The sequence below is a fragment of the Hippopotamus amphibius genome, chromosome 9, assembly GCF_030028045.1.
Source record: "Hippopotamus amphibius kiboko isolate mHipAmp2 chromosome 9, mHipAmp2.hap2, whole genome shotgun sequence".
Classification (NCBI taxonomy): Eukaryota; Metazoa; Chordata; class Mammalia; order Artiodactyla; family Hippopotamidae; genus Hippopotamus; species Hippopotamus amphibius.
This window is the reverse complement of record NC_080194.1, coordinates 1121645-1142732: the sequence shown is the minus strand read 5'-3', so window position 1 is coordinate 1142732 and position 21088 is coordinate 1121645. Positions and strand designations below refer to the sequence as shown.

Below are 21088 nucleotides of genomic sequence, written 5' to 3'. Positions count from 1 at the left end.
TTTAGTCTGGATGCCAGAGATTCCGCTGGCGCTGAAGCGAGTCTTCAGCCTGGTAGAGGCACACGTACGGATCCCCTCCCGAGGGCCAGCTCTGGGGCCTCGCTTGGGGCGCTGTGGCCTGGAGGCCTGAGCCCAGACTCGGGGCAGGAGTTTCCCACCTGTGATCTCCACGTGTGAGGACGCAGGGGTCTGCGTGACGCTGATCTGGCTGGCTCTCTCTCCCCCAGGCCCACGAGATCTGCTACTCTGTGTTGTGTCTCTTCTCGTACGTGGCTGCGGTTCGTAGCAGCGAGGAAGACCTCAGAACCCCGCCCCGGCCCCTCTCCAGCTAATGGAGAGCCCTGGCCCGGGGCGCCCCCTGCCTCCCGCTGTTCCCAAGTGCGCGGTGCTTCTGTGACCGCACGCGGGTGACGCGCGTGTCTCTGCAAGCCCCGCACCGAGGCTTACGTGGGTCCTGGTTCTGTGCGTCTCAGTGTGTCTCACAGGGCTGAGCTAGTCTCTTCCACCTTCTCCCTCTGCACCCTCAGGTGACCAGCCTCCTGGCCCCTCAGGGCTGAAAAGTACGTGTGTGGGGTGTGTGTGTCTGTCTGTCTGTTGGGCCAATGGCTTCTAAGAGCTCCGAGTACAGGCCGGCGCAGGCCCGCTGTTAGGTGTCGCGGAGACACTTGTGTTGCGATCTAACCTTCCAGGGCAGGACTTGGGCTCTCCGTCCTCTGTGACCCGGCACCACGGAGTGCCTGCCGCAGTCCCACCCTGGGGAGTTGAGGGAAGCTTGAGGCTTGTCCCCCCAGACAAGAGGTGGGCGGGGAAAGGGAGGGAGAGTCCAGGGGCAGCAGAGCACATGGCAGCCTCCCTGCTTCCTTAGGCAGATCCCAGGCTGGCAGCTGCTCCCGTGGCCTCCAGCGCTGCAGTGGGGCTGCACGGACCGGCTGCTGTTTGCTGAGCAGCAGTTTCCCTGTGGTCCGCCGGCCCTCAGCAGGAGAGGGCAGAGTGGCTGGGGCTGTTAGAGTCCCAGGGAGCGCAGGCTGCCACGGCCAGGTGGGGTCGGGAGGAGCCAAGGTCAGGACCCACGTCTGTGTCTGCAGAGGCAGGGAGGGGCTGGGAGTGGGCCAGAGAGGACTGTAAATATTCCAGCTCCACGTTATTTATAGACAATGTACAGATGTGTGAATGTGAAATAAATGTCCTTAACGCCCCTTGGGCTCCTGGCTGCCATGCGTGAAATGACGCCCTCACCCGGGGCCTGAGGAAGGCTGACAAAGGCACCTTTGGCTTGAAGGAATCGGGGAGGTAAGATCAGGCCCGTGCGATCTCTGGTGTGCCGACGGGCCTGCTTGCCACCCCTCTGGCCCAGCGAGGCCCTCACCACGCCTCCTGTGCTCCCAGGGAGGCCCCCGTGCTGCGAGAGGGCTTCCCAGGCCCCCCAGGAGGGCTGCTGTGCTATCAGCTGGCCTTTAGAGGGCGCAGCCACCCCGGGCTTTGACACCTGAGCAGAGATGAATCTAGGAGTAAAGGAAACACCGAGGCCTGGGGTCTCAGCGCCTGGTGCCCCTCACAGGTGTGGCCCAGAGCGGTGTTGTGACTCGGCCAGAGCCCCGGGCTCTGGGCTGTTGGCCGGGAGTGTCTCACGTTGAGTACAACTCTGAGAAGCAACCTTGGGACCAGCCTTCATGGAATTTTTTTCTATGCCAGGGAGAAACCACTCCCTAGGCAGGAAGGACCCTTTCCACTCTATCAGGGCGCCTCTGAGAGCTGCTGGCTTCCTCCTCCCGGAAGCAAACGTCCCCGTTGGGGAAGGAAAGCAGAGTAGGGCCCTGGCCCCTACACTGTCCTGGTTCTGTGTCTTGTCTAGACAGGATCTCTCTCTCCCTCTGAGATATGGGTGTGGGTGGGCGGTAGGTTTCTTGCCCACTGGGACCCCAGAGCAGCTGGTACACCTTCACTCCGGTGTGGGCACAGAGCCACACTGAGATCAGCACTGCCCCCCCCCCATGCAGGCTGTGACCATGGGTCACCAGGACAAAGATGGGAGAGCCCGAGGTTTCTGGCTCTTCTGCTACTTTCCTCCATCACAGCTCCTCAGTTCCCGTATTTGAAGGTGGGAATACAGAGTATTAATGTTTTATGATTTAGGGTCCTTGTTTAATTCATCCCGCAGAAGGAATACCTGCCTTCCGTTTGCTCTAAGATCACGTCAATTTTCCTGTGCTTTTTTTGTGAAAACAAGCACCTGGGACGAGACGTGTCAGCTGTGATTGCACTCATCTTTTATTGCCCTTATACACTAAGAACCATCATTTCCGCGCCCACACACATTTTGCCCCAAGGGTCTGAGAGCTTCCAGATGGCGCTCTGACAGGTTAGTCTGCGTGGAGCCCTCCCCATGCCTGCTCATGGTAACTACACTGCCCTGCGGGTGCTCCCCAGCCCAGCTCCAGCATGCACACGCGCACACACACACCCCACAGCAGGAAGGTGGCTTGTCCAGCGTCCTTCCAGGCTCCGGGCACGTGGGTCGGCTCCAGGTGCACCTGTGACACAGGTTCCCTTGTGAGTGAGCTGGACTGCACCCTTGCTAAGAGCCACCTGCACCCCGTTTCCTGGTGGCTGCCCCGGGACCAAAGGCCAGGGCTCAGCCTTGACTTGGGCCCTGGGTGTCAGGGTGATGTGGAGTACCCACCTGGCCGTCCCCAGGGAGCCAGCCTGGTCACTGAGGCACTGCGTGAGAAGAGAAGGCCACGTCATGTATGTGCTGGACCTCACAGCACGGCACGCCCCCCGCCCTGGCCTTCAGGAAGGCTCGGGGAGCAGCTCTGGCAACAGAGCCCAGAGGCCGACACCTCATTACTCTTTCAGCCAGAGCAGCTGCTTGGGCCAGGCCAGCAGAGCTAAAGCCCAGGGTCCCAGCTGGCACCCACCCTTTGCCACCCCCCTAGGCCCAGTGGGTTCCTTACCTCGCACTTCCAGGCGGCACTGACACTGTGCCTCACCTTGCAGGTTGGTGGCCCTGCAGACATAGACGCCCCCGTCGAAGGGGCAGGGCTTTCTAATCTCCAGGGTCAACACGCCCTGCTTGCTGAACATGCGGAAGCGGGCATCTTTGCCCAGGTCCAGACCATTCTTGAACCAGGAAATCTTGGGCTGTAGGTGGGAGGGAGGGAGAAAGCTCTCAGGTTGAGAGGAGACGGGGCAGGAACCGAGGGAGGGCAGGCGTTCGTGTTTCTACTCGGGGGTTCCCACTGGAGTCCCAAGCGATGCCCGAGGCCGAGGAGGAGCAGGGAGCCCATGAAGAGTGCCAAGGGCCTGTCCAGGGAGGGCCCTGACACCCAGAGGTGGAGAGAGCAGGGGGACGGGCTGGGGAGAGGGCTGCTGGAGGCGGGGGCCCAAGAGCCCCGCCTCCCGGGTCGGCCTGGACCAGGGCCCAAGGTTCTCTACCTGGGGGCTACCCCGGACGGCACAGCAGAGGGTAGCGTTGTAGCCAGCAATGACGGAACGGTTCACCAGGGGGCGGGTGAAGCTTGGGGCCTCCGAGAAGTCCAGGGCCTTGTAGGTGGGTGACTCATACCTGATGCCTGCTGGTGACAGGACGTGGTCCCGAGAGGGCCACACCAAGCCAGGCTGGCCTCTGCCCCAGCCTCCCCACCCCCGGGGGTGGGGATGAAGGTCCAGCACCTGGTCTAGGGATGAAGACGGGCTCCTTGGTGGCGGCGGCTCTGTCACTGGGCCCCACCGCGTTATGGCTGAAGACCCGGAAGTAGTAGCCGTTGCCGACGATGAGCTCCGACACCACACAGTGGGTGTGGCGGTAATGCTCCAGGACGGTGAACCACTCCTGGGTGTGGAGGAAAGGGGGGGGGGGGGGGGTCTCTGGGGCAGGCCCTGCTTCCTGCCAGGGGCTCCTCGTGGGTACCCCTGGTGTCGGCACCTTCACTGTGGGGGGAGCCAGTCTGAGGATCGGGGAGGGGCAGCGGGGGCCCAGGTCTGCCTGGACCCAGGGAGGGTGTGGGGGGGGTCCCTGGGCTCACCATGGTCTTCTTGTCAGCTTTCTGGACCGTGTAGCCCCAGAGCTCTGTGTTGCCGTCATCTTGGGGTGGCTTCCACTCCAGAGCCACGTTGAAACCCCAGGCCTCAGTGACCCGGATGTCCTGGGGAGGACTTGGCTTGTCTGCAGGAGACAGGCCCAGCTGGCACCCCACACCTCCTGACCCTGCCTGAGGATGAGCGGGGGATGCCAGGCTGCAGGGCCCCCTTGCCCCTGCCGGCCAGGACCCGGCCTGCCGCCTTCTGCAGGGGCCCGGGCGTCCCAGAGGAGGGGCCCCAGGCCTGGAAGACGAGAAGCCCAGCTCAGGGACTGAGATGCTGGGGCCCAGGGGGAAGCCCCGGTGCCACATACCAACGACCTGCAGGGCCAGCTCGGCCTTGTCCTCCATGCTCTCGATGCGCAGCGCCACCTGGTAGGTGCCCGAGTGGCTGCGGCCCGCGGCCCGGATGAACAGGATGGTGTCTGTGGGGCTGTTGCGGATGTTCACCTCCGCGCCTGCCAGCGGCTGTCCGTCTTTGGTCCAGGACACCTGAGGCCGAGGCTTGCCCTGTGGGGGCGGGCAGCTCACGCACGAGCCTGGCTCTCCCTACCGGCCACGGCCCCAGCCTCGCCGAGACTTCTGTCCGCTGGGCATGGACAACACACTGGGGGACAGGGAACGGGGCCAGCCCTACCTGGAAAGGAATGAGGAGGTTCACGGGCTCCCCGACCTTCTTCTGGATGGTCTGGCGGAGATGTCTGGGCAGCTGGAGCCGTGGCCGCTCTGTGGGTACAGGGGAGGGGCTCGGCGAGGACTCCCACGGCCACAGGCCCGAGGAGGGCCACAGTGCTCTCCTCTGGAGGCAGGGCCTGGAGAGCCACAGCTAGGAAACCTGCTGCCTGCTGGCCCTCCTCTCCTTTAGCTCCCCAACCCCAGCCCCAAAGGTTCCCAAAGCTGCTGCTTCCACCTGAGCCTCTCCGCACTGCTACAAGCAGGGATCAGAGCGGGTGAGGAACCTACTTGAGGTTGCACAGCTAGCCAGTCCCAGGGCGGGATGTAATCTAGGCTCTTGGACTCTATGCCCCTCGCTCTTTCCATCCCAGTTGGCTGCCTCTTGCCACTCTGAGAACCAGTCCTTAAATGATTGAGTCTTTGTTGGCAACAGAATAAGGGAAAGTGGATCCCACGTGGGCCAATCTGACCCCAAGCAGCCTCACTGCCCAGGCCTTAGCACATGGACAGCACCTACCTGTTGAAGCTCAGAGACCCACAAAAGAGCTCGAAGGTGATGGTACAATGACCTACATTTTCCCTGGTCCAGAACCAGGAGCTGACGTGGAAAAACCAAGAGGGAGGCCCTCTCCGCACGTCTGGCCTGGGGCACGGGTGTAGGCGCCGACCCCTCCCATCCCTGCTCGGCGTTCATCCCTTCCCTGTAAGTAGGGTCTCCCTGACTGTCCCCACCTCCACGGACCGCAAGGGCCAGGATGCCAGTGGCAGGTCTCATCCCTGCATGAGGGGCACTCACGCAGAATCTCCTGCACCGTCACAGGCTCCTTGGTGGTGACAGGGGCTCCAGGCCCCGCCACGTTGTGCGCCCGCACGCGGAAGAGCAGCCGGGCCCCCGTGGGCAGGTCCTTCACCAGCAACGACGTGCCCTCCATCAGCCCCTGCAGGGCAGCCACCCACTCCGAGCCTGGGGGCAGGGGTGGGGATGAGGCAAGGCCACAGGCATCGTCCACATCCTGCCGCCCACGCCTTGGTGGCTGACTGGGGACTTTGCTGCAGTTAGGGGCCCAGCATGGTGACAGGGGCCTGGCCTGGCCTGGCCTGGCCTGGAAGGCAGTTCAGAGAAGGGTGCTGGGGGGCAGAGGGCCCAGGGCTGGGCCAGAGCACTCACAACCCTCCCGGCAGTACTCCACGCTGTAGCCGTCCAGGCCTCCAGCTCCCACGCGCTCCGGGGGCCTCCACTTGAGGGAGACGGTGGTGTCGGAGACATCTTCCACCGCCAGGTGGGTGGGCTCGCTGGGGGGTCCTGGGCAGAGGGGAGGCCAGGGAGGGGTCTGAGCGCGTCTGCACCAGCCAGGGAGGCTGAAGGACTGTGATCTAGGGAAATCCTCCCCCTTTGACTGGCTTTCAAACACTGTGAGAAATATTTCAGCTCCATTAAAAGACATGTCTCTAGATAGGCTTAAAAACAAACACCCCCCACACAGCACCAGCAATTACAGGAGAGAGATCTATAAAGGAAAAGACACCCAAAACACCACCAACATAGAAAGAGCCACTTCTGTCAAATGGTGTAGGAAATGCTATAAATGTAATTTAAGGAAAACTAGCCTAAAACATGGAAATTTCCTGGCATTGTATGATTGAGTTGACTAGGAGCTGAGAAAACTGGAAGTCAGTCCCTAAAGAAAAGCCCGGCCCCTTCTTCTCCCCAGAGGCACCCTCTTCCTGCCATCTCACCAAACCGTGCCCTGCCCCTGCCCCACCATACACAGCCACCTTCCTCCCCCACCAGCCTCACACATCCCGACAGGGACAAGTGTCCTCAAGAGTGCCACACCCTCAGTGTCTGTGCTACCTTCTCAAACCCCATTATACAGATGCAGAAACTGAGGCACAGGGGGAGACAATGACTCCAGACATCCCTCCTGGGGATGAAGGAGCTGGCTCTGCAAACCCCGTCTGCGATTCCTGGTCTAGGGCCCTTTCTGAGGGACCTCGCTGCCCTCACCGTGTTCCCTGGTTCACAAACTCTGGCCGAAGGTAGTGGGGAACAGGGACCCGTGAAGACTTAGTGAGCACCTGCTGTGTGCCGGATGCTCCACCTGCAAGGACTCATCTCGTCCTAACAGCTCTATGAAGTACATATCGTCATTATCCCCATTTTATAGACATGGAAAGTGAGGCTGAAGAGGCGTGCGTCTCAGCTCCACCCCTGCCAGCGGGTGACCTGCGGCAAGTCATTTAAGTTCCCCAAGCCTCCCTTCCTTCACCTGTGAAATGAAGGCGGTTAAAGGAGACCACGGGCGTGAACGCCACCCACACGGCACCTGCTGCTCCTGGGGCCCCGAACGGACGGCACGGGGGCGGGGCAGGCTCACCGACGGGCATGAAGGGCTGCGAGGCGGGGCTGGGCCTGGACATGCCCACCGCGTTGACGGCGTAGACCCGCATCTCGTAGACCACGCCCTCGATCATGCGCCGCGCCTCCAGGCTCAGCTCCCGCAGCAGGTCGAAGTTCAGCCGCATCCAGCGGTAGCTCTTCTTCTTCTTGCGCTCCAGGATGTAGCCTGGCCGGGGGAGGCGGGGGCTCTGGTCCGCGGCGCAGGCACCCCGCGGCCCCTGGCCTGGGCTCTGTCCCCGGCGCCCCCGGCTCACCTAGGACTGGCTGCCCGCCGTCGTAGGCAGGGGGGTCCCACTGCACCGTGCAGGAGTCCTCGCCCACGTTGCCGATCCTGGGGGCTGCCGGCGCATCCGGCACATCTGGGGGGAGTGGACGCGCATCAGCCCCGCCTGGCCAGGGCCAGTGCCGCCCATCCTCTCCCCACCCTAACCAGCAGACCCCCCCCCCACTGCCCCCAGGGCCTAAAGCCAGCTTCCCAGAATGCAGTTCTGAGCGCGGCTCCCCACGGCCCACAGTCACCCGTCCTCGTCCCAGCCCTCTCTGGGGATCCGAGAGTGTGGCCCGCAATGTTTGTTTAGAGCCTAAATGAGCGAATGCCTGGGTCCTCCCTGGTTGCTCCTCTGGCTTCCCCGCCTGGACCCCTGCCTCACCGATGACCTTGACTGTGAGGTTGACCTGGTCCTCGCCCACCGGGTTCTTCACTGTGACGATGTAGACGCCCTCGTCTTCCTTCTCTGCCCCCTCGACAGTGAAGATGCTGCGGTCCTTGGTGGTTTCCACTCGGACCCGGCCCTCGGTCTCACACAGCAGCTGGTGGGGGAGGAGGAGTTGGGGGGAAGGACGCAAGTCAGGCCTCAGGGGCTTCCGCGGCCTCTGCGACGGCCCACAGCCCCGAGATGGGAACGGAGCTCAGCGCCGGGTCCACTGGGGAGACAGCCTGAGTGGAAACCGCACCCAAGTGAGCACCTAATCCAATCCCTTTCCTTACCACCTGCCCCGAGCAGGACACCAGGCAAGGACCACAGGTTCTAGCTCTAGTTCTGTCATGGAACTTTAGGCAACCACCTGTCCTCTCCATGCCTCAGTTTCCCTCTCTGCCAAATGGGAATAACATGACCTCCCAGAGCTACTGTGAGGACCCTGAAGGACCTCCGCTGGGCAGAGGAGTCAGCAGTGCGTGGAGGAGGAGAGGGGCCCCTGCAGCTGCTCCTCCTGAAAAGTGCCAGGGAACCCACCCCTTAGATGGGAGGAAGCACAAAGTCAAGGTCAGCTCAGGAAGAGAAGAGCCAGGGGGCCCCACCCCCAGTCAGGAGGACTTCCTGGCGATGTCAAGGGTGTGAACATGTGTCTGGGGCGTGAGAGCCCCATGGAGACCGCACCTGGGGCAGGAGAACCGGCCAGAGGTGGCACCTTCACAGAGACCTCACCTGAGGGTGAATACCACGTGGGCAGAAAATGACTGAGGGCAAATGAGCCACCTTCCGCCTCACTCACCTTCTTGTCAAACACCCACTCATCACTGGCGCCTGAATCCCCTGATGCATCGGGGGCTGGCCCTGCTGGGACCTTATTCCCCTGGGAACAGAGCAGGAAGGAAGGAAGGAAGGAAGGAGTGAGGGGGAAGTGGGGATGGAACCCCTGCCAAGCAGCCCCCGCCCCACGTCTCCTTTGCCCACCTCCCCGGTCTCTCAGCCAGCTGAGCCTCTGTGCTGCTCGGCAGCGGCCAGGGCTGGTACAGGTGCGCTGGGGAGCAGGTCCCAGCACACTAGTCCCCTGCACCCATTTTACAGATGGGAACGTGGCGGGGGGGGGAGCCACAGTACCTTTGTGATGCTCTTCTGCCAAATCACAGTGGGAGCAGGGTCCCCGGAGATGGGGACGTCCAGGCGCAGCTTGTTCCCAGCCACTACCACGATGGTATCCGGCACGCGGCCTGGGCAGTCCAGGTGGATCTTGGGAGGTTCTGGCGGGAGACGGCACAGGTCAGAGAAAGAGGAAGGGGCCCAAGGCCTGTGAAAGAGGGGAAAGCTAGAAGGAGCATATGCCCCTGGTGGTGGTGGCGGTGGTTTTTAAATTTACTTTATTGAAGTATAGTTTGCACACAATAAAATGCCAAGACGTGAGCATACAGCCTGCTGCGTTTTGACAGAGGTACACACCCTGTGTAACTACCACCCCGTCTAGGTCTCAGACATCCCCACCTCCCCAGGAAGTTCCCAGGGAGGTTCATAACGTCAGGTCACCTGGTGGAACATTTCTCAAGCTGTGTTTGGGGGAACAGCAATGTCTTTTTAGAAAAAAAATTTCCATGGACAAGTAATTAGGCAACCCTAGGTTAAAGGAAGTTAAGCAGAATTTTTTAGAGCCTTTGACGAGCTAACGCACGTTCTGAATCAACACGAGGTAGAAAAGATGTTCAGTGTTTCCCAAACTTATTTCACCAGGAAACTTTTGTAAAATGGAATACCACAGTAAGTGAACCCTGTTTGGAAAGCCCTGACCAAGCGTGCCTCAGCCTGGACTATTCCGAAGCTAGGATCCTAAAATGCCTGATGACAGTTTAACCTAAAAGCAGGAGAGGTACTTCTAAAACGCAGGGAAGATTTAATAATAAAATCTCACATCTGTGATGTCATTTGAAGCTCCCACACACCATCTCAGATCACTGCTCCTACCATCCCACAGGGGACCCACTTCAGGATCCCCATTTTAGAGGCGGGGAAACTGAGGCTCAGAGAGACTGTAACTGCCCGGTGGCTGTGAGTGGCAGAGCTGGGGCTGGGCCTCAGGGTCCCCACTCCTGGTTCCTTGCTTCCCTCTGTCTGTGAGTGGGGGGGAGACACGGGCAGGGTGTGGGAGGCAGCACACAGGGGCCCGAGACTCACCCTGCCGAGGCACGAAGTCAATCTTGACCTCTGCAAGAGATGGAAGAGCAGGTGGCACCCAGGTGAAGGCAGGGTCCGGCGGCAGGGGCCCCCAACCCCCTCAGCACCCGCTCACCCATGAAGTGGAGCTTGGCAGACAGGTTACAGGCAAACCCTTCTGGCACAAAGCTGTAGTCCGCCTCGTCTGCGGGTGTGACTTCGTCAATGGTCAGTTTGTGGACCCTGCAGGGCAGAGGTGGCTCAAGGGACCCTGCTGGGCCGTGCACCCCTGGCTTCACCGGACACCCCAGCCAGGGCTCCGGGGGGCTGGCACCCTGTCCTAGCTCAGTGGTGCTCTAAGTTGCTCTCTTTCTCTATTTTTGAATTTTTCAGCTCTCTTGCATGCTTTCAGAGGTAGGCAGTGGCCCCTTGGCTGGGCCCTAGGAGACTGGGCAGGGGCTGGCCTCATTAACCTCTGTGACCTTGGGCTTAGCACGGGCCGGCCAAGATGCCCAGGGCGTGAGTAAGAGAGTGGGAGAGTCTACGGCCATACCACCCTGAACGCGCCCGATCTCGTCTGATCTCGGAAGCTAAGCAGGGTCGGGCCTGGTTAGTACTTGGATGGGAGAGTGGGAGAGCGTGAGGGCCCCTGGCCAGAGCCATCCCCTGTGGCCTCCTGCCCTGCCCTGGTCATGAGTTGGGGGAGGGGACTGGGGGGCTCCCTGCCTGTCTCTTTCACTGCTTTATCTTTGTCTCTGTCTCCCTCCTTCTCTGTCTCTAATGGACTTTCCACCTCTGATGCTTCTGCCTCTCCGTACTTCTGTCTGTCTCTCTGAATACCTCTTTTCCTTTGTATGTGTCTCTGTCCTGATCTTGTATTTGTCTCTTTCTGTCCCTGTCTTTCTCCCTTTGTCTCTCAATCTCAGTCTTTGTCTCTAGTTCAGTCTCAGTCCTGTCTCTAAGTGTCTGTCTTTCTGTTTATCTCCGTCCATCTGTCTTCCATCTCTTTTTCTGTCTCTCTCTGTATCTCAGTCTCTGTGTCTCTCTGTGTGTCTGTTTCTCTACGTGTCTGTCTCTCCCTCTATCTCTCTGTCGCTCAGTCTCTGTTTGTCTCTCTCCCTGTGTCTGTCTCTGGGCCACCCCGCACACTCACCGCCCGATGTGGGACACCTTTATGCGGCTGTCAGGCACCAGCTCCTTCCCGTTCTTCAGCCACACGCCCCGCACGTTCTCGTCCGACACCTCACACTTGAACACCGCCTGGTCCTTCGAGCCCACCGTCAAGTCCGCGATGCTCTGGTACACCTCCAGCTTCTTCTCTGGGGGGCAGGGCAGAGCCCGTGAGCCGGGGAGGGGGTGTGTGGGCGCGGGTGTGACCCCCTGCAGAGATCCCTCGGGCTTGTGAAGACACACGCGAGCTTGTGTGAGTGCAGCGCACGTGAGCCTGAGATGGCGCCCGGCGCACAAGGACCCTCAGGTGTGCCAGGTGGGCGACACCACCCAGGCCCCTCCGAACCGCCCCTGCCCTCCCGGGGGTCACATCAGCATCCCCACGTTATGGATGAGAGACGTGAGGCCTGGGGTGTCCAGGGACTCGTCCAAGACCACGCAGGCCTCGATCCCGGGTCTGCCCGCTTCCCGCGCGTGGCCGGGGGGCCTCGCCAGGCCTCACCCTGCACGATGAGCTCGGCCAGAGCCTGCCCGCCACTGGTGCGCAGCGCGTAGTGCCCCGCGTCCTCCAGCGTCGCCTCGTTGATGATCAGGTGGTGTCTTTGGCCGTCCTTCTTGAACCGGTACTTGAAGGTCTCCTCCCGCGTCAGTTCCGCCCCATCTTTCAGCCTGGCCGGAGGGTGGACAGCGGGCGCCAGGTCCTCCTCGGGGGGTGCCCCCAGGCCCCCGGCCCCGGCCCCGAGCCCGCTTGCCTCTGGCGCTCACCATTTGACCTGCGCCCCCTCCTCAGACACTTCGCACTCAAACTCCACGCGCTGTCCCACCATGACCAGCTGGTCCTCCAGGGGCCGCGTGATCAGCACGGGGGGCTCTGGGAAGCGGGGAGGGCGGGATGGATGGGCCGCTCCGGGGCCCCTCCCCTCAGCGTCTCCGGCTCCCGGGCCCACCTTTGACAAAGAGCTCGGTGCTGCACTTCTCAGCGCCCACCACGCACTGGTAGGCCGCGTCGTCCGCCAGCGAGCACTGGCTGACGGTCAGCGTGCGCTTGGCGCCGATGGACTCGAAGATGTACCTGGGCGGGGCCGGGGTGGGGGCAGGAGAGCCATGGACTCGCCCCCTGGGCCCCGGTGCCCCCTGCACCAGCCGTCGGGACCCCCGCGCTCCCACCCCAAGCCTCCCAGGACCCTTACTTGCTGCGGAGCAGAAGGGGCCGTTGGGGCGTCCCGACAGGAGGAGCCAGACCCAGAGAAGGTGAGCAGGGAGCCGAGCCGGGAAGAAAGAGAAAGAGGGGGAGTCAGAGCCAGAGGCAGAGAGAAACGCAGGAGGCGGCACGGGCGGGGGAGAGGCGGGAGCCGCCCGTTCGCGCCCCGAGGGCCCTGCTCCCCCCGCGCCCGCCCGCCCGCACCTGCCGCTCATCTGGATCTCCTGCCCGTTCTTAAGCCACTTGACCTCGGCGTCGGGGTCAGCCAGCTCCACCGCCAGCCGGATCTTGTGGCCCTTGCTCACCTGGTAGGCCGGCTGCAGCTTCTTCTGGAAGGCTGAGCGCGCCCCAGCCCTCAGCGCCCCGTCCCCGCGGGGCTGGCCCGGGCGGCCAGGGCGGGGTCCTGCCTGCCACGCCCCTCCCGGCGCCTCTGTCTCTCTACCCCCGTCCGTCCCCTCCCCGTCCCTCTGTCTGCGTCTTCCTGCCCTCCTCGGGGTCCCCTCCCCCTGCGCAGCGGGCGGATGGGACGCGGGGCTTCCAGGAAGACAGGGGCTCGGCAGGAGAGCGGGCGGCGGGGCAGGCGGGCGTCCCCGGCCCCCGCGCCGCGCCCCTGCTGCCCCACGCGGCGCCCCGGGCCCCCCGCCCGCGCCCCAGGCCCGCCTCGTCCCGCGCGGGGGCCCCCGGGCGGCCCGGGGGATGCGGGCCCCAGGGCGCAGGGCCGGCCGGGCCCGCTCCGGCCCCCGCGCGCGAGGCTCACCCGTGCTCTTCCTCTCGTCGCGCTTCAGGCCCTTGAGCCTCTTGAGCATCCCGCGCAGGTCGGTGATGCCGTGCTGGAAGGCGATGCGCTCGTACTCGGACGGCGGCGCGCGCCGCAGGATCTCCCACACGTCCTCCTCCGCCGGCGCCTCCAGCTTCGCGTCCCTGTGTCCCACGGTCCACGGGGCAAGGCCTCGGGGCGGGCCCCCCGCCCTCCCCCGCCCTCCCGCGCCCTCCCGCGCCGAGGCCGCCTCTGCCCCTTCCCCGGCGGCGCGGCGGCTTGAGCGGGACCGGGTCCCCGGGCCAGCTCTGGGGGCCAGGGGGGCTTAAGGCTTCCGTATGGGCGGCTGGGACGGGGTGCTCCCGGCTGAAGCAGGGGTGACAGCTGCGGGGCTTCACGGGGCACTCACCGCGGGGTCCGGAAGCTGCTGCTCCGGGTGGGAGAGAAAAGCAGTGCACACGTTAGAGGGGTAACACGGGAGACCAGACCTCACTGCATGTGCATTTGTTCCTTTGGCGCTCACCCTTGGGCTCTGCTGCCTGTGCCCGGGCGTGGGGACCCTGCACCTTTGTAGACGAATGTTGCCTGAACTATCTGCGAACCATACAGAGCGCCCGTTCTCAAGGCGTTGCCTCCCAGGCTTGACTCTTAAAGGTGCATAACACTTTTCATTTGTATCGTGATAAAAAAAAAAATTATGCAATAGAAAATAACAGTTGTCTTGTTGGAGGTTTATAGGAACATTGTGGCCAGACCTACGTGGACAGCTGCGAGAACAAAGGATTCCACCAAGAAGTCTGCAATAGCCAGCCACACCCCCTACCCTTTTAGTAGAAAAGAAGCCTGAGTTCTAACTTGAGTAAGATGGGTCTTTGGGACATGAGTCCCGCATCCTCTCGGTTTGCTGGCATCCAGGATAAAGTCGCTGTTCCTTGCCCCAACACCTTGTCTCCCGATTTGCTGGCCAGCAGTACGGGCTTGGACTTGGTAACGAAGGAACGGGTGATCCCTCCGTGGACCGAGGCCCGTGGGCCCTCACCACCAGGATCTTCCCTGCACTCACACCCCTCCGTTTACAGGGCGCACGTGGCCTGGTTTATTCCTCCTGAGCTCTGGCAGGTGGGTCTCAGGGGAACCTGAGGCTCAGAGACGCTCCCCAGTCAGTGGAGATCCTCACCCAGGTCAGCCTGGTCCCCAGCCCTGTCATCTGTCATCTGCCCTGTTGGGGACGGCTACAGTGTCCTGCCAGCGCCCTGCTGCCCCCAAAGCACTTGACCCGGATGCTCGTTTTCTAGGCTGCAGCAGCATCGGCCCTAATGCAGGGTCCAGGATAGGGAGGGACAGGACCCCGAGGACACAAGTCCATTGCACTGGGCTGGGTGGGCAGTTCCTGAGGCTCAGAGCCTTCTCCCAGCTTCTGGGTCCCCAGAACCTGTTGAGATAAGCTATTGCAGACTCAAGTGTAGGATGGTCATGGGGCCGGTGTGAGGAGGTTAGTTCACAGGACGTAACTTCTGCTGAGCTCTCTGACTCTTCCCAACACCTGCATTGTCCCATTCGACAGACAAGGAGACCAGCTCAGAGAGGTGCAGTGACCTGCTCAGGGCCACACAGCTGGAAAACCACACTGCCAGAATTTGAAACTGGGCCTCACCACCTGCTCTGGGAGCTGCTGCCCAGGGGCTCACCTCTTCCGCAGCAGCGAGCTGAAGTCCAGAGTCCCAGCATCCTCGTGGCTGTCACTATGGAGAAGACCCCCCATAAGGCCACAGTCGAGACGACTAGAAGGGCTTTGGGAGCAGGGGTGGGGTCGTGGCGGGGAGATGGATGTGAGAGGGAGGGACACTGGCTGAGTGGGTGCTCCCCGCCCGTCTCAGACCCCTGGGTAGGAAGGTACAAGTGGGTAGGAAGGGGTACCTGGTCCGCCGACCACCTCCAGCCAGGCTCCTGTGGGGGTTAGATTCGGTGCCTCACCTGCCCAGGGGAGCTTCCTCTCCTCCAACCCCATCCCCTTCAGCCTGGCCCTCCACCTCACCCCAAGCCCTGACCCCCATAACACCCCCCACATCACCCCTGGTCCTGAACCCCCCACGTCACACCCCAGCCCCGGCCCCTCTCGTCACCCTGGCCCTGACCCTGAGGGGCCTCAGACCCCAGCACCGGCCCCCCCAGGCCCTGAGGAGAGATGGCCACTCACGTGCGGCGGAAGGCTGATCGGAGGTCCACGTCCCCGGGGCCGATGGCCTCTGGGTTCAGAGAAAGGGATGAGTCAGGGGAGGAGGCTTCAAAGGGGGCCGTCCCAGAAGCCCTGCCCTGGGATCTCCTGGAGTCTCAGACCTGCCCACCCGTGACCCCTTGACAGCGGGCGTCTGCCCCAGGACCCCATCTTCTGAGCCTTTCCCAGCCAAAGTCGAGGTACCAGGGACACGAGGCAGTTTATGGTCCCCATACCTTTGAGGTGGTTCATCTCCAGCCCATCTCTCAACTCAACCTTCACCTGTCACCTGTGCCAGGATCCCAAACACCAAGATAACTAAGACCCCAGGGGAGATCTGGGCTCAAGCCCCACCCCAACCCTGGAAGCCTCGATGGGTTTCTTTCCCATTTCTGTGTGACCAGCCGTGGGCACGTGGTCAGCAGTCGCATGGCCGGGGCTCAGCCTGCTCCTTGGTGCTCGGAAATGGAGGCAGGTGAGGGGGTAGGACCCATGGGGAGCCTGAACCCAGAACGGATGCCAGAGGGCCCCGCACCGTGGACGGTGAGGTTGAAGTTGCAGCTGTCAAATTTGTCCTTGGTGGACACCTCACAGCGGTAGCCACCCGCAAAGGTGGTCTGGGCATCTGTGATGTGCAGCTCAAACAAGAAGATCTGTGAAGGTGAGGTGTCAGGGGAGACGGAGGCCAGGAGACGCGGCCCTTCACCCCTAGAGGAGACTGTGGGTGGCTAAGGGCCGCCAGCCTTCTCACCCCTCAGGGCTTAAATTAATCCATACAGTTTTGTATAAGTAGAAGAAGGGGCCCCTTCTCCAGACACGCTGACTGCCATCTCCCGGCACAGGGCGGTGTAGGGTATAAATCAAGGTGACTACAAGGCAAACGGCATCACTTAAGATGAGGCACTTTCGGGAGTTCCCTGGCAGGCCAGTGGCTAGGGCTCCATGCTGTCAGTGCAGTGGGCACAGGTTTGATCCCTGGTTGGGGAACTAAGATCCTGCAAGCCACGTGGTGTGGCCAAAAAAAAAAAAGAGGCCCTTCTGTTCCGTGCGCAGCCCACACAACTGTACATACCTACCCTGCCCTGCCAGAAGCCCCCTTGCCTGGGCCAGGACTGTGGAAGGGGTGGGAGGGGCAGAGGCTGGGAGTCAACGCGCAGGTTCTAGGCCTGGTCACAGTGACCTGGGACCAGCAACAAGGAGCTCTCAAGCTTTCGTTTCCTCCTCTGTGTAGGGAAGTCTTGTTGCGGTCGGTCATCGAGGGCCCTCTGAGCTCTGATGCCTACCCACCTGGGGCCTCCACACCCCAGGCTTTATTATGCCCCCGTGAGACGACCGTGCCCTGAGAGCCCCCGTGCCTCCCCACAACCCCCCTCGGAGCCTCCTCGTGCCCCCCATGTGCCCCTGGCCTCCAACCAGCTCCCTGTGACCCCTCTTCGCACCGCCTCTGTGCCCGAAGTCTGGCGGCGCCCCCCGTGCCTTGCCGGGGCCCTGCCCGTCCCCTTTCCGCCCCGCAGGCCCCACCTTGCTGGTCCGCTCGTAGCTGTCGTGCAGCTGCAGGTGCTGGCCCACCTTGCTGCTCAGGTCCACCCACTTGCCCTTGAACCACTTGACTACAGGTGGATTCAAGAGGCTGGCCCCGGCCACACGGGCTGAGAAGGTGATGCTGCCACCTGCGGGAGAGGGGGGCACCCTGGGCTTGGGGGAGGCCCTGCTGCCTTCCTCCCCACCTCAGCCCGGATGCAGCAGCCCAGCACGCACCTGCGGTCACCTCACCGTCCTGCGGCCTCACCACAAAGAGGCCGATGGGGTCGTCAGGGGCCCTGGGGCCGTCGGGAGCTGCTGCGCTTGACCCTGTGGGCAGAGGCCTCTGAGACCTGCCCGGGGACACCCCCCGCCCACCGAGCCGGCCACCCCGCCCCGTCCCTCTCACCGTCGGGACGTGGGGATCCTCCTTCCGCCTCGGTGGCCGAGGCCAGGGCTTCTCCGGGGGCTCCAGGAGCCTCGGCAGGTGTGGGAGCAGGGCCTGGCACAGGCTCTGCCTTCCCTGGAGGGGATCGGGCGGGGGCGCGTGGAGCAGCTTCTCACCGGAGACCCCCCCTCCCCGGTGCTTCCCGCCTTTGCGGTGCGCACGCAGGTTCACGCGGCCTGCATCTCCTCTCCTTCTCACGCGCGCCAGCTGTCTGTGCCCGTATTCCAGGGCTCAGCCTGGACATCCCTCCTCTCCTGCCCCGGGGTTCTGGTCTTGGTTCCGTTTCCCAGGCGGGGCTGGGGCTCCCTCCACGCCCGCAAGCTTGCGGGGCTTCCCTGCTCGCACACAGCCCACCGAGTTCCCATCTGTGTGTGGGTACCCCGTGGGAGGGCAGTGTTACGTCTCATTCATCTCTGAACTTCCCCCACCTCCACAACGGCTGAGACAGGCCAGGGAGTCACATGGGGACACCCAGAAAGGTCTTGCTACAGAAAACGGGAAAAGGCCGTCGCTGGCTGAGAGAGCACAGCCAAAGCAAAGGCAAGAAAGTGAGAACACATTTCCTGCACGCTGATCGAGGGAGAGGGGATGGGGCCCCTGGCCCCAGAGGCTCAAACTTGGTGCCCGGGCTCTTACCTGCTTCTAAGACCTTGAGGTCAAACTTGACCTTGGAGGAACCGGCGATGACCGCATAGGACCCCTGGTCGGCAGGGCCCACGTCCCGCACTGTCAGCGTGTGCCGCGTGCCCTCGGCTGCCAGGCCGTATTTATCGTTGGCGCTGATGTCACTGCCTCCCCGCTGCCAGCGCACCTTCACTCCTGCCCGCTCTGTCTCAGCCTCGAACACGGCAGGTCTGCCAGCGGCCACCTCCGCCGACCGTGGCTTCTTGCTGAAGGCAGAGACTGACGGGCGACCGGCGTCTGCAGGGGCCCCGGGCTTGCCCACGGCCCCGCCCCGCGCCCCTCTCCTTAAACAGGCGGATGAGCGTGTGACTGCAGCGCCTCCTTTAACGTCCGCACGGCTCGGTGAGGTACGTGCCGTCCCTGTGCCCGCTTCTCACGTGAGGACTCCGAGGCTCGGAGCGGCTAAGGGACTCACCCAAGATCGCGCAGCCGGCAGGTGGGAGAGCCAGACCTGTGGTCCAGCCTCCGCACCAGAGCTTTGCTAGGTGTGTCCCTGAACACCACACCCTCCCGGCCTGTGGAAGCCCATCCCCCACCCCCACCCCCCACCCACGGGGGCCCTTGGCAAGCGGCCAGTACTCTGCCTCCTTGGACGTGGCTAAATCTGTCCTCTGAGGGCTTCAGGCTGAGAGTCAGCAACCGAGATAAGGCCGGCCTGGGAGGGGCTGGGGCTGGGGCGCCGGGCCCTGACCTGCACAGCCTTGGGAAGGGCACGGGCCAGGACGGGGACTCTGGGCGCTGACTTTCTCTGCCCTTGGCTGGCGATCGGGGGCCTCTTGACCACCCTCTCGCAGGGCAGAGGGGCTGCATTACCTCAGTGTGGGGGTCTTGACTGCTGTGGGGACCACAAGGGCGCAGGCTTGTAAAGCAGAGAATCTGAGCTGGAAGGAACCAACCTAACCTCTCTTTGTACAGATGGGGACACTAAGATTCAGAGAGGGGAGGGACTTGTCCAAGAGCGTCCAGGGAGCCTGGCTCGAGTCTGGAGTAATCCTGGGGTCCCTCCCGCAGCAGCCTTTTCCCAAAAGGCAAGCCCAGGCCTAACCTTGCTGCAGGAGACGGGGATGCAGGCCGGGAAGGGGTCCCCCGGGGCCCGGAGAGCGCGGTGACGGCCCTGCGGGCTTCCTGCCTCGGCTCTCTCCCTCTCTGGACCCCTGCCCCTGGTTTACCCTCACTCTCATCGGAAGGATGAGAAGGAGAAACTGCGAATCAAACAAGGACCCAGGAGGACGTGCCCCTGTGCTGGGGCGAGAGGCCTCGTCCTCAGCGACCCCTCAGGAACGCGCTCCTAGGCCTAGCCCCCCAGCGGCAGACGCCTCCAGCCCCCCCTGCCCCACACTCAGCCCCAGCCCCAGGCCTGGCACTACCTGGTTTCTTCCCAGGCTCAGGCATCTTGAGAGAGGTCGCACCAGGAACCGAGCAGGCGCGGGCCACCCGAAGAGAATCAGAGCAGGAATCCGTCCCCCTACTATATAAGGGGCCACCCCCTCCCCAGGCCCTCCTTATCTGCACCCTGCCCAGCCACCTGCCAAATATAGGCAAGTTCCAGAGATCCAGGGCTCTCCAGGAGAACGTGGGCCCCGTCATGCGTGGCTGGCCCTGTCCCCTCCCCCGCCTGCCACATAGATAGCTTCTGGCCCTCAACCCTCAGCGAACCTCAGGGGCACCCCAAGTCCTGTCTGTGTGTCCTTCTGCCAGGCACACTGTGCGGCGGAAACGCGTGGGACCCATAGCCCTGCGCCTGATGGGTCAGGCACACCCTTGCGGGGCGGTGGTTGCGTGCACAGACCCTGGCTGCGCTGCCCAGAGTCCTGGCTTCCCCCGTCCGTGTTCCTCTGTGACCTCTGCCCTCTGTGACTGCCTCGACACCCCCCTCCTGGGTCGCATCAGGAACATCAGTTGCTACACGGAGAGGGGCAAATTACACGTGACCTTCTGTAAGTAAAACCCAATATCAGGGAAGGTCATTTGTTTCCCCACAGTCAGGAGGGAGGAATTCTACACACAAGGACTGTCCACGTGGTCAAAACTTACCATCCCTTTCAACACTGAGATCCATCCTCTTCTGCCATTTTAACCATGTTTAAACTGCATCTCATGGTCCTGGGCCTTCTTTACAAAGGGACTGGGCGCCACTTTCCCTCTTTCAGGGCTCAGAGATCCACGTAGCGGGGGTCGTGGTTGGGCTTCCCCAGCCCGAACCCTCGGGGTGAGGAGCTGTGTGGGGGTGTCTGCCCCAACACGAATGGCCCCAGAATCTGGACTCTCCGAGTTCTGCGGGGTGCTGAGGAAAGTTCCCTCACGCTCAGGCTGTTGGCCACCTTTTCTTGCTACTGTTGGAAGCAAGAAGGTTACAGGTCTCCCTGGTCACCTTCTGCCTCTTGCCTGCTGCGGGCCGGAAACCAGAGCGACCAGACACCGGGGCACATGGGAGGAGTCCACCTGTGTCAGGGTCCTGCCAGCACGGATTCTGTGAGGATGCTCTGCGGCCAGCGGGAGCCCTGGGGCTTCATGCCTGCTGCTGAACAAGCAGCACGTTACCCGCTTCCAGACACGTGAAGCTTCCCACCTCACGCTGAGGTGGCAGCCCACGTGGGGTGGGATGAGGCAGCTCTTCACGCGCTCTGCGACCTTGGGCAAATGATTTGACTTCTATGAGCCTCAGTTTCCCAGTCTATAAAATGGGGTGATACTAGATTCCACTTCTCAAGGCTGCCATGTAATACGTGGCCCGAGAATCCAGTGTTGCTGCCCTCATCATTCTCATCACCGGGGCCATAACCTGAAGGTTACGCGTTCAAGCCTCATTGAGGCGTTCAAAAGAAAAACATTTATCAGGCGCAGAGGGCTTTTCAATGATTTATTCCTCTAAGACCGCTGAGGATCCGTTCTTTCCACAGGCTCTGACTCGTGGTCAGGCACAAAGTGTCATCTGTTCTCACGTCCCCAGCGTCCGGCATTGGGTAGGATCCTTAGCAAATGCTCCACGGACAGATGAGAAAAAGAGAGATCAGAGGGAGGGGGCGGGCAGACGAGGTGCGCAAACACTTTGAAAAGAGACTCTGTGCTGCAA

The 21088-nt window shown here is 62.4% G+C and overlaps 2 protein-coding genes across 51 annotated transcripts in view; one reads left to right on the top strand and one right to left on the bottom strand.

The window, feature by feature from the left end:
* MADD (MAP kinase activating death domain) overlaps nucleotides 1-1498 on the top strand; it is a 37886-nt gene extending 36388 nt beyond the window's left edge. For 5 of the 50 annotated variants that reach the window (XM_057695801.1, XM_057695792.1, XM_057695791.1 and 2 more), the window contains one exon: nucleotides 228-1492. In XM_057695801.1, the coding sequence (XP_057551784.1) occupies nucleotides 228-332 (105 nt within the window). In that variant the 3' untranslated portion in view covers nucleotides 333-1492. Of the gene's footprint in view, nucleotides 1-227 lie in introns of all 50 variants that reach the window. The other 45 variants (XM_057695799.1, XM_057695816.1, XM_057695813.1 and 42 more) reach the window with 19 other exon arrangements.
* Nucleotides 1499-2251: 753 nt separating this feature from the next.
* On the bottom strand, nucleotides 2252-19439 carry MYBPC3 (myosin binding protein C3). Its single transcript, XM_057695878.1, has 34 exons — nucleotides 19383-19439; nucleotides 17968-18234; nucleotides 17293-17406; nucleotides 17121-17213; nucleotides 16884-17032; nucleotides 15898-16015; nucleotides 15345-15393; nucleotides 15065-15094; nucleotides 14836-14889; nucleotides 13557-13577; nucleotides 13148-13311; nucleotides 12595-12727; nucleotides 12380-12382; nucleotides 12137-12261; nucleotides 11955-12060; nucleotides 11692-11858; nucleotides 11173-11338; nucleotides 10156-10262; nucleotides 10041-10070; nucleotides 8979-9118; nucleotides 8650-8730; nucleotides 7806-7965; nucleotides 7410-7514; nucleotides 7133-7321; nucleotides 5923-6057; nucleotides 5551-5718; nucleotides 4717-4805; nucleotides 4394-4589; nucleotides 4026-4165; nucleotides 3673-3832; nucleotides 3436-3572; nucleotides 2955-3141; nucleotides 2681-2718; nucleotides 2252-2531 (listed from the first exon to the last, which is right to left on the bottom strand). Exons 1-33 carry the CDS (start codon nucleotides 19405-19407, stop codon nucleotides 2708-2710), a joined length of 3819 nt encoding a protein of 1272 aa, XP_057551861.1. The 5' UTR covers nucleotides 19408-19439; the 3' UTR covers nucleotides 2252-2531; nucleotides 2681-2707.
* Nucleotides 19440-21088: the final 1649 nt, after the last annotated feature.